The sequence below is a fragment of the Gadus morhua genome, chromosome 12, assembly GCF_902167405.1.
Source record: "Gadus morhua chromosome 12, gadMor3.0, whole genome shotgun sequence".
Taxonomy (NCBI): domain Eukaryota; kingdom Metazoa; phylum Chordata; class Actinopteri; order Gadiformes; family Gadidae; genus Gadus; species Gadus morhua.
In genome coordinates, this window is record NC_044059.1 from 11,830,350 (window position 1) to 11,842,236 (window position 11,887).

At 47.7% G+C, this 11,887-nt stretch overlaps 1 protein-coding gene across 1 annotated transcript in view; it reads left to right on the forward strand.

The window, feature by feature from the left end:
- The first annotated feature begins 1,835 nt into the window (after positions 1-1,835).
- obscna (obscurin, cytoskeletal calmodulin and titin-interacting RhoGEF a) overlaps positions 1,836-11,887 on the forward strand; it is a 75,122-nt gene continuing 65,070 nt past the window's right edge. The window contains exons 1-9 of the mRNA XM_030372245.1: positions 1,836-2,458; positions 3,731-3,814; positions 4,237-4,503; positions 6,208-6,369; positions 6,892-6,996; positions 7,337-7,603; positions 8,094-8,366; positions 8,981-9,247; positions 11,446-11,709. Coding sequence (XP_030228105.1) covers positions 3,775-3,814; positions 4,237-4,503; positions 6,208-6,369; positions 6,892-6,996; positions 7,337-7,603; positions 8,094-8,366; positions 8,981-9,247; positions 11,446-11,709 — 1,645 coding nt within the window. The 5' untranslated portion in view covers positions 1,836-2,458; positions 3,731-3,774. The remainder of the gene's footprint in view (positions 2,459-3,730; positions 3,815-4,236; positions 4,504-6,207; positions 6,370-6,891; positions 6,997-7,336; positions 7,604-8,093; positions 8,367-8,980; positions 9,248-11,445; positions 11,710-11,887) is intronic.

Below are 11,887 nucleotides of genomic sequence, written 5' to 3' on the forward strand. Positions count from 1 at the left end.
GCGGCCTCCATGAGACGGACCCCAGAAGGCTTAGAGCTGGAGAGAGTTCAGCTGTCGAATGGGACGTTCTGAGGTCTCATCACATCCTCGCATTGCCACAGTTCCATTTAGCGCGGCGCTAATTATAGCCTCCTTACACCTCTGAGAGGACACACCATCGCCTCCCTCTCCCCCTAACGTCTCGTACCACTGGATCTTAAGATCTCCCTTTGATCTTCGGACCGTTCGTCTTCTGGAGTTCTGCTGAATTAACTCCTGGGACCCATGACTTCCAATGAGAAGGAAGGAAACAATTTAAAAGTCATTCGATTCTGCTTCTTCAGATGAAATATACATTTTTCCGTGGTGTGCACGCACTCAAAATACTCGACCTTGAGACGATCTTTCATATCTGTGAAGTGATTCAATCAATATAGAAGGGGGGGGGGGGGGGGGGGGGGGTGAAGGGGAAAACACAACCCTTCTTTTTCAAAGAAACACGTTAGACCTCTGCACGACGCTTCGGTTCTGGACGTCAGAACTATTCCGGTCTCAGATGTTATGAGTTATTTTCCCGAGAGGGTGACATGGCATCGAGATTATCTGGTCGCTAGAGTTTCACCGGGCTTAGCAGGGCTCCGCGGCACATGGGCCTGTCCGTCAAGCCCCGAGCCAGACAATGCTGCCGGGGAAGTGGATGGGGGGGGGGGGGGGGGGGGGGGGGGATGGTGGGAGGGTGGGGGGGGGGCTTTGTCCATCCTCGTGGACCAGACCAGGGGAAGCCCCTACAAAACGGATCCAACAACAACAGCAACTTGGTGGAACATCTGCACCATCTCAACGTTTTCCCTCGCGACGTGGGAGTGGACAGGGGGGGGGGGCGGCGTCACAAGTGGGCGGTACCATCCGCCCCGTTTATGCAGATTCAACACAAACCACAGCTGGTCTCCCAGTGTTTCTGCTGATGGTTTCCATCGTGTGAAACCACAGATCCCCCCCCTATTTTACATGTATTTTACATAATTTGTTCAGAGAGCGGACGAAGGGGCCAGACCCCATGTTCTTCTGCCCCAGAGAGGGGCTGTATCAGCAGCCTCAGCGCTGTGAGCTCCAGCCCCCACCAGGGCAGCCAGATGGAGCGCCGATCTCTGCAGAAGAACATGTGTGCGAGCGTCGCTGAGGAGGAAGCAAAGCGCAATTTGCATTGGTTGACGTATGTACAAGAGGCTCCGGGGTGATGGGTGCCACATGCTTAATCTCTGATGACCTTTCAACCGTAGCGTTGGTGGGGAACTCTCCGAGGAGAGTTGGGCTGTTTTATGGTTCTGATCCAACGCTGAGCATGAAGACCAGATGAGGAACCGAGGAACCACAGCCAGCGTTGCAACATAGAGCACGTCTGGACTCTGGAGAGTCTGTCCCATGCCAGCTCTCAGCGCCGCTGTATTTAAACTGTTGATTAACGGTAGCCGATGTTCATTACTGCAATAACGAATGTTAAATAATGGTTAATTAATTTAAAGTGTTACCGTTAAAATGATCTCACAGTGGGTAGCACTTTTGTAGTCCATCTTTCTGCAAAATATAAACAACACAAAACAATCAAGAAAGAATCGTACACCATCTGCTGGAGATGAATGTTGAGGGTAAATTTTTTGACCACAACATTTTAAGGTAATTGACCGTCGGACAAAACACTAGCCGACGCAAAGTACGACAACACAAAGCCAAGATTGGGGTGGGGACTCACAAGGGACTACACTTAGACGCTACACTATATATATATATATGTATATATATATATATATGTATATATATATATATATATATATATATGCCATTTGGTGGACACTATTATCCGATGTGACTTGCAGTACTGCGTGGTGCGTAGATAGTTAGCAGGGGTGTGAAGTTAAGCCCCTTAACCCTGGCTGTTGACATCCTGCTCTGGCAGAGCAGCTTCACAGGACAGACCCAGTATTCTTTAATGAAGTAGAAACCCTGATCAAACCATAAGTGTTATTTTGCCGTGTGTGGATGGCAGGGCGGACGATGGGACACGTCTGCGTTCGGCCGGGGCTATGTCGGAGAGCATCATGACACAAGGCTATTTTGGAGGCTCGGCTTTGAGGACAGATATGTCAGCTGTTTGCCAGCGGGCTCCACAAACGCAAAGGGGGGAAAGAAAAAAAGAAAAAAAGAGAAAGCGCAACAGGCTGCATCGGTGTTGGGGGGAACTAGAACACCAACAACCACCAGGCTATGGTCTTTTATTTAGGAGAAACTTAAAACTTTGACGACTCGGTCCAGGACACTAGGTGATGCACGGATAGGGGTTTGGAGATGGGATCAGCCTGGGGGGATTACTGATTTGTTTGTTTCTGCCGGTATTAACTCTGAGAGGGAGTTTATTGAAGACCGCACAAGGGAATACCAGGAGACTTTAACTCCCTGAAGACAACATCTGCTCCAGGTCAAGGTTGGTTCATTACTGCTGAGGATTGAGACTCGGTGAAAATAGTATTTGGATATTCATTTAAGTTTTGTTCAAATACCTAAAATTGTATTCATATGAATTTAGTATTCATGCATTTCAAAGCTCTTCAGGTCCAATTCATAATAGGCTACAGTTATCAAGATAAAGATTTGATTCAAGCCCTTAAGATATGTTATAGGTCTTAATTGTTTTGCATTCTTTTATTTTTGCAAAGATATTTGTTAAAAAATATAAAATATGCATAAATAAAAAACCTGTATATTTCGAATTACATATTTGAAAATCCAACTCTGGATCTCCCTTGTTAGGCTACTAGTGTGTGAACAAAAGGTTTTGCTGAATGACGCAAGGTGAAAGGTCACACTACGGATGAAGTTACGATCATAGTTTTCCCTCAAAGCTCCTGGGAGCCATGAAGTCCGCTCATAGCCAAGAGCCATCCTCTTTGGCCCCGTCCCCCTTAAATATCACCGATACAATCAGATCCCAACAGTCAATAACCCCTTCATCATCATCATTCTCTGCTTGCCCTACTGTCTCAGTGGTGGGGCAGTTCAGAGGAGGTGGGGGTGTGAACATAGCTGACTCTGAGTGCTATTTATAGATGGCATAAAGGGTTGCTGAGATCAGCTCTTCATTACGAATAACACACGTGACGGGACTTCTGTCATATCTGAGTGGTGCCACGTGCTCTCCATCTCGATGGGCCCAAATAATCCTGGTGTCCGAGTCGCCATTTTAAGATGGCAGGGCGAGATTGAAGAAGGCTGCGCGCACACACACACACACACACACACACACACACACACACACACACACACACACACACACACACACACACACACACACACACACACACACACACACACACGCACACACACGCGCGCATACACACACACACACACATAAACATACGCACACATACACTAGCACATACACACACACATAAACATACACATACACACACACAAACACACACACTAGCACGCACACACACACACACACACACACAAACAACCCCGACAACGAACCCCCCCCCCCCGCATTCAAGTCTAAATTTGATTAACAGGATAAAATTAACAGCTAACGGCTAAGAGTTAGCATTCCAGAAACATCTTCTTAAGGCCATTACTACACACCGCAGCAAAAGCTTGTATCTGATGCAACGTAGGAAGTTAAAGTATTTGTGTAGAATAAAACTAATTCTAACTTGGTCTTTTTCATACCAAGGGTTCAAACCTAATTTATTTTCAGCCAGTAGGAGAAGAAAGAGCATCTGGCATCCGCTCACCTTCAACATGGCCGACAACATACCTGGAGGGATAGTAGCGGCGGCCAGTGAGTTCACAACAATCACATCTAGGAACTATCTATGACTAACTGCTACATGGTATGAGCATGGGCCTGTGGTTAGCATTAGGCTGTGGTTAGCATAAGACCATGGTCACCATTAGGCTCAAGTTAGCATAAGACTTAGTTAGTATTACTGTGATGGTAGCATGTGATGGCAGCATTACTGACCATGGTCACCATTAGGCTCAAGTTAGCATAAGACTTAGTTAGTATTAGGCTGTGATGGTAGCATTGTATTGTGATTAGCATTAGCCTGTGGTTAGCATTAGCCTGTGGTTAGCATTGGACAGTGGTTAGCATGTGGTTAGCATTAGCCTGTGGTTAGCATTGGACAGTGGTTAGCTGTGATCGTAGCACTGCACGGTGAACAGCGCTGGACTGACGCTCCCTCGTGGACGGCCGGTCAGAGAACCGGCTGCAGGTGGTGAAGGCCCTGGAGGACACGGCGGTGTGTGAGTGCGAGAGCCTCACCCTGGAGGTGGTGCTGAACCTGGCCTACGTCCAGGGCGCCTGGGCCCGCGACGGCCTGCGCCTCAAGGCCAAGCCCACCTGCCGCATCAGCGCCCAGGGCAAGAAGCACGCGCTCACCCTGACCCGCGTGGGGCTGGCCGACGCCGGGACCGTCTCCTTCAGCGCCCTCGACGTGGAGACCAGCTGCAGGCTCACCGTCACAGGTGGGGGGGTCAAAGGTCAACAGGTGGGGGGGTCAAAGGTCAACAGGTGGGGGGGGTTGAGGGTCAAAGCTCAACAGGTGAGGGGGGGGGTTGAGGGTCAACAGGTGGGGGGGTTAGACGGTGAACAGGCGGGGTTGGTGGGTTGAGGGTCAAAGGTCGACAGGTGGTGGCGTTGAGGGTCAAAGGTCGACAGTTGGGGGTTCAGGGTCAACCGGTGGGGTGGTTGAGGCTGAAAGGTCAACAGGTTTGGGGGGTGTGATGGTCTACAGGATGGGGAGGGTTGAAGGGTCAACAGAAATGGGGGGGGGGGGGGTACTGGGTCAGAGGTCAACAGTTGTGGACCAATGGGAGGGCCGAGCTGTAAAGACCTGAGGTTCTTCTAGACTGTAGAACACAGAATCACGTTGGACCTGGGGAGGAGTTAGAGATGCATATGGGACTTATGGATTCAGAGTGAGAAGGCAGATGGAATCAACGGTTATATTAATCCATCATATTCATTGGGTTTCCTCATCAACCACTTTTCAAGACCAGGTTCCAGAGTTGTTTCACAGAGGACCCAATCACAAGCCTCTCCTCTCCTGCGCATACCCATTTAATTTTTGCAATCATCAATCATCCGATTTTGTGCCGTTGTGTATGGTCTGTTTCTGCTCCTTGTGTGTGTTCCAATGAAGCTGTGTGTGTCTCTGAATAATCCCACCCTTGATAAGCTCCTAACATGTTTTGAATCATGTTTTTTGTATCCGTGTGCCTAACACATCTTCAGTACATTAACATGTGTTGGAATCCTGTTGTGTTTGTCTGAAGCACTAAACGAAGCTTAATTACCGTGACATGTGTTGAATCCTTTTGTTTTTATTTGTGTGACTAACAAAGCTTCAATAGATGAATGTGTGTTTGTATCATGTTGTGTGTCTGTGAGTCGTAACATGTGTTTGAATTATTTTGTTTGTATTTGTGTGACTAACAAAGCTTCAGTAGATGAATGTTTGTTTGTATCATGTTGTATATATCTGAATCAATGAACTAAGCTTCAGTATATTAATGTGTGTTTGAATCATGTTGTGTGTTTCTGAAGTGAATAGTAACAATAGTAACAATAGTGTTTGTGCTAAGGTGTTTGTGTATCTGTATGATGGTACTAAGCCTCACTTAAGTAATGTGTGTTTGTCTTAAGGTGTGTGTGTGTGTGTCAGAATCACTAAACAAAGCTTCAGTACAGTAATGTGTGTCTGGATCATGTTGTGTGTATCTTCACTCCAGTGATGTGTCTGTATCATGTTGTGTGTATCTTCCCTCCAGTAATGTGTGTCTGTATCATGTTGTGCGTCTGTTTCATGTTGTGTGTATCTTCACTCCAGTATTGTGTGTCTGTATCATGTTGTGTGTGTGTATCGTGTTGTGTGTCTGTATCATGTTGAGTGTCTGTATCATGTTGTGTGTATCTTCACTCCAGTAATGTGTTTCTGTATCATGTTGTGTGTCTGTATCATGTTGTGTGTCTGTATCATGTTGTGTGTGTGTATCATGTTGTGTGTCTGTATCATGTTGTGTGCGTCTTCACTCCAGTAATGTGTTACTGTATCATGTTGTGTGTCTGTATCATGTTGTGTGCGTCTTCACTCCAGTAATGTGTTTCTGTATCATGTTGTGCGTCCCTGTATGACGACCCTAAGCTCCGCCCCCTCTCCTCTTCCTCAGCCAGGGACATCTTCATCGTGACGGAGCTGCAGGACGTGCGCGCCACGGAGCGGCAGGCGGTCAGCTTCCTGTGTGAGGTGAACCAGGAGGACCTGGAGGGCCGCTGGTACCGCGGCGACGCCCGGGTCCGGCCGGGGGACCACGTCCGGATCCGGCACCAGGGTGGGCGGGGGCCATCGGGGGGGGGGGGGGGGGGGGGGGGGGGGGGGCAGGGGGGCAGGGGGTCTGGGGACTCACCCGGGCTCCTCTTCATCATGGAGGCCCAGGGGAGATCCAAGAACGTTCCTAGTGGATTATCAGCAGATATAAACTATTATTCAACTGAATACCGACTATTATTCAACTGAATTATCGATATTTATTCAACTGAATTATTAACTATTATTCAACTGAATTATTAACTATTATTCAATTGAATATTGGCTGATATTGAAGTAGCTTGATATCAGTAATGCTAACATTAATTAAAAATGAAAAATTCAGTTTTTTCTCTGATGAAGAGATACATATCGTTAGCCAAATAGCATAATTGCCTGACTCATATCTTAAGGTTCATCTTGTATTTAGCCTAATTCCGTAGGCAGTAGAGTTAGGTTAGATTACACTATTTGGCTTATGCATATGGTTTGCTTGTTCATGTCACCAGAATCAGCAATCTAACCCCCAGAAATGGTGTCTTTGCAGGTAAAACTCACATCCTCAGCTTCAAGTCCGTCAGGCCGGAACATGCCGGAGAGATCAGATTCACTGCCGAGCGAGTGTCCTCTTATGCAACTCTTGCAGTTAAAGGTGAGAGAACTGACCTTTTTAGGTTTAACTCACCAGGAATGTCAAACACCATCGCAGTACGGTGGGAACCTCATCAGATATGAGGCAAAAACACATAATACACCATTTTAGGTGTATTCCAATAAATTGGATTAAAGGTTAATCACACGTTAGTAAGCGATTTCGATAGAGATAAGCTTCGTAAATCCTTTCCTCCAATGGACCAAACGCACATTTTTGGAATCCAGGAAACAACCGAAGCAAACTGGAATGAAATGATCTCAAGAACCAAGTGACAGTCGACCAAAACACTACCTCATCCCCCCCGCCTTAAGGTGTGATCTCTCCTCCCTCACTGCAGAGCTGCCGGTCCAGATAGCCCGTCCTCTCAGGGTGAAGGTGGCCATGTACCGACACCGCGGCCTCCTGGAGTGCCAGGTGTCCCGGCCCAACGCCCAGGTGCGCTGGTTCAAGAGCGGCCGCGAGCTGGCCACGGGTCAGAAGTACCAGCTCCTCAGCCAGGACGTCTACCGCCAGCTGACCATCGACGACATCTGCTCCTCGGACGAGGACACCTACACCTGCGACGCCGGCGACGACAAAACCTCCTGCCAGCTGCTGGTGGAGGGTGAGAGGTCCCCCTCGTGTTGTGGTCCATGTTCTCTCCCGCGAGAGACTCAAGACTCAAGTGTTCAGAGTTCACCTAGACCCTGCATAGCCTCCCCCACCTCCCCACGCCCCTGTCACTCACTTACAGTATGTTGCACGTCCTTGCACTTAGCATTGTGTAGCCTCTTACCCTAACTATCAGTGTTGTATACTTACTGTACCAACAGCGATATATTGTTTCTCCTTCTTCAGACATATGGACTTATTGTAAGTCGCTTTGCATAAAAGCGTCTGCTAAAGGCCCTGGATGTAAAGTAAACGTTCTCGTTACTTTAATGAGTGGAACATTCATGGTTTTGGTCTTTGACTCCCAGTCTGGTTCTGGGTTCGACACCCCAATTTTCTACAGTTTAGTTTTAGAATTAAATTCATCCCCCAAAAAGTATGGTGACGGCGTCCCCGCAGCCCGGTCCCGCCTCGTGACGTGCCTCTGGGCTGTGTGTGTGCAGAGCAGGCCATCAAGATCGTGCGCGGGATGTCCTCGGTGACGGAGGTGACGGAGCCGGAGCCGGCGCTGTTCCAGGTGGAGACCAGCCTGCGCTCAGGGAGGCCCCCGCGCTGGACCCTGAGCGGGGAGGTCCTGGCCCCCAGCCCGGGGGTGAGGATGGACAGGGACGGCACCGTCCACAGCCTCTGCCTCACAGCTACCGACAGCTCCATGTCCGGACCCGTGGTGTTCGCCGCGGGCAAGAGCCACTGCAGCGGCAAGCTCACCGTCAGAGGTGGGGACGGACTGATGGATGGAGGGAGGGAGGGAGGGAGGGAGGGAGGGAGGGAGGGATGATGGATGATGGATGATGGATGGATGGATGGATGGATGGATGGATGTCCACTTTGTGGCCCTGTCCTGGTCCAGCGAGGCATTCTCAGTGGTACCCCCCATGCTGAGAACGTTTGCTTCGGGTAAAAGCATCCACTAAATGGCATATACTGTACCACATGTAAAATGTACAAAACATTTAATTTAATTAATAATATTAATATATATGTATTTTAATAATATATGAATAAATATGAATGTATATAAATAATACATTATTATATATTTTGTATTAATCACTAAAAATAAATTAATAATTAATAATATAAACATATATATTAATAATATATTAATAAATATGAATAATATATAAATAATACATTATTATATATTTTTTATTAATAACTAACAATTAATTAATAATATAAATATATGTATATTTTTAATAATAAATGAATAATATTTAAATAATACATAATTAACTATATAAAATGTAAACAATACAAATAATTTAAATTTCTAGAGTGTACAACATCCTTAAATAACCGATATATCGTCTGCCCCCCCCCCCTTCAGAGCGCCCCCTGCAGGTGCTCCACCACCTGGAGGACGTGGAGGTGAAGGAGAACGCGGCGGTGACCCTGAGCTGCTCCTTCGCGCCCTCGCCGCGAGCCGTCCGCTGGTTCCGGGGGCGCACGGCCCTCAAGAGCTCCACCAAGTACAGCATGAGGCGGGAGGGCCCGCGGGCGGAGCTCACCATCCACGGCCTGCTGGGGATGGACGGCGGGCCGTACCACTGCATGGCGGGGGGGTCCCAGAGCACCGCGACCGTCAAGGTCGAAGGTAGGACGTACAGATGTTTGATACCGAGTTTATACCGATACAGCATTTAAGGCCGTGCTCACATCTAGCGTTTTTTGTAATAGGGAAGAGTTGAGCCGACTGTTTAAAAAAAAAAAAAAAAGCTGCCAGCGTTTTTTCTATCGCCTAGCAACGAACCCATTCTAGACCCGACGTTACTCGCCTACTACGTATCCAGGCTAGAGCCCATTAGACATGTCGTAGATCTCGACATGTTCTGTAATTAAAACTATTAATCGCTCAACCGGATTTGTCCGCCATTGTTTCTTGTTTTGACAGTTGAGAGTTTCCTTCGTGACGAAGTGTCAATGTTCCGCTTGTGATTGGTCAGTTGCCCAAAAGACGCCTGACGTCGGCCACTTTCTTCCTGAAAGTTGAACTTTTCTCAACGCTCCGTGTGGCAGAAAAAGATGCTGGGAGAGGCGTTTAAAAAAACGGCCGTGACTTTCCCCAGAAACGCTCTGCTCCATAGGAATATAATGTAAAACAAGCGCTGGCAGATTAAAAAAAAACGCTAGATGTGAACACGGCCTTACATTGTAACTAGTAATAGCACTTGTTCCTATTGAAGGGTTCTCTGCGGCCACACCAGACGCGTATCTCGCGTACTTTTTACGCGAGATACGCGAGTAAAATGTTGCTTGACCATTTTGTGTCAAAAATGGTCGCATACGCGCTATACGCGCCTACGTCACTCGCCTAGATGAGTCCATGTCCATGCAAGTGAACGGAGCGTTCCCTCTTCGTCATAACTATCAAACCAAACATCCTTCACATTCACCGAGCGAACATTACGAAAGTAAAATGCACATTTCTCGCTAAAAATGTTTCCATAAACGCATTTAATGGCGTAACTATGTTACTATTTCCACCCAGAATAAAGAAAGTTGTCGGCCGTGGCTGCGCTGGAGTCCGAGGTAGGAAACCCAAACGCCGCCGTGTTTGGGTGATAGAGTTTAGATCGGGTTAGATTAAATAATCTCGGATATAAATAACAATAATCGGGTTAAATAACTTCACATGGTGTGTCTGGTGTGTTTCCCAGCAGAGAAATAGTCCGCCAAGACGTTGAGGTTGCTTAGTAACCAGAGACTCTGTCCATGCAAGTGAACGGAGCGTTCCCTCTTCGTCATAACTATCAAACCAAACATCCTTCACATTCACCGAGTGAACATTATGAAAGTAAAATGCACATTTCTCGCTAGAAATGTTTCCATAAAAGCATTTAATGGCGTAACTATGTTACTATTTCCACACAGAAAAAAGAAAGATGTCGGCCGTATGCTTCTGTCCAAGCTCACTACTCTCTGCCAGTGACGTCGGGTCAAGCTCAACGCTGATTGGGCAATGCGTGTCTCGTCAGACGCGTATCTCGCGTACTTCGCGTAAAAAGTTCAATTTTTTGAACTCTTTTGAAATGTACGCGATATACGCGCGTATAGCGCGTATAGCGCGTATTGCGCGTAAATATACGCGCCACATACGCGCTATACGCGCGTAAAATGTTGCTTAATACGCGAAATACGCGTAATACGCGTAATACGCGCGTAAACCAATGGTTCCCTATGGAGAAAATGGCGATTTCATACGCGAAGTACGCGAGATACGCGTCTGGTGTGGCCGCACCTTTAGGATGATGGCAATGTATACTCAGTTCACTTACTGTCGATTTTATTTTTTTCTGAACCCGATCATTTACATTTATTATCTATAATTATAATAACACATTTGGATCGTTGTTGTTAAGCGTGAGCATCCATGTTTTTCCGACTTGGTATCTGGAACATACGAAGGTCTGAGTTGACGCTTTTCACATTCCGACTTTCCACCTCCGACGACCGCAGCATAATACTGCATGTGTTTGTGATCTTCCTTTCCTCTTGTTTAATGAGCTAGTCATGCAATGGTCTCGGATCAGCACTTAGACTTAAGTACTCGCCGATTACCGAAGCAGTATGGGAGGAATTTCTCTCGAAACTCTTGTGAGCCAGTAAGAGGAGAGACATAGTATTGACCCCAAGAAGGTAAAATAAGATCACACATTAAAAAGTAGAGGGGACTTTTGAGATGTCGTAAATTACTCACTGATTCAGGATCTCAGTTGTAGTCGATTGATTCCGCTGTTCGTCCGCAGTATCCGTTCTCTTGTCGTCATCCGTCGTCTACCTTCCCGTTCTCAGTGCGCCGGCTGCAGATGGTGAAGAGCCTGGAGCCCCTGGAGGTGGAGGAGGACGACAACGCCATCTTCTCCTGCGAGCTGAACTACGTGGTGGCCAACGTGGAGTGGCTGCTCAACAGCTGCCGGCTCTACTCCAACGCCGTGTACCGCATCCAGAACATGGGCACCATGCACAGCCTCACCGTCCGGAGGCTCCGCCCACAGGAGAGCAGGGTCACCTTCAAGGCCGGGCCCATCTCCGAGACCACCACGCTGAGGGTCAAAGGTCAGCCATGCCCACACGACCTCGGAATACACGAATGCAAAAAATCGAACCAATGATGGATCCTCACTTCATGCTGCACTTGGTGATGCGTCATTGGTCCTCTATTGTGTGCGTTCAGTGGTGGCGCGAGTGCTGGGCCAGCCGGGGGATTAAGCCCCCCCTGAAAAAGGCTGAGCCC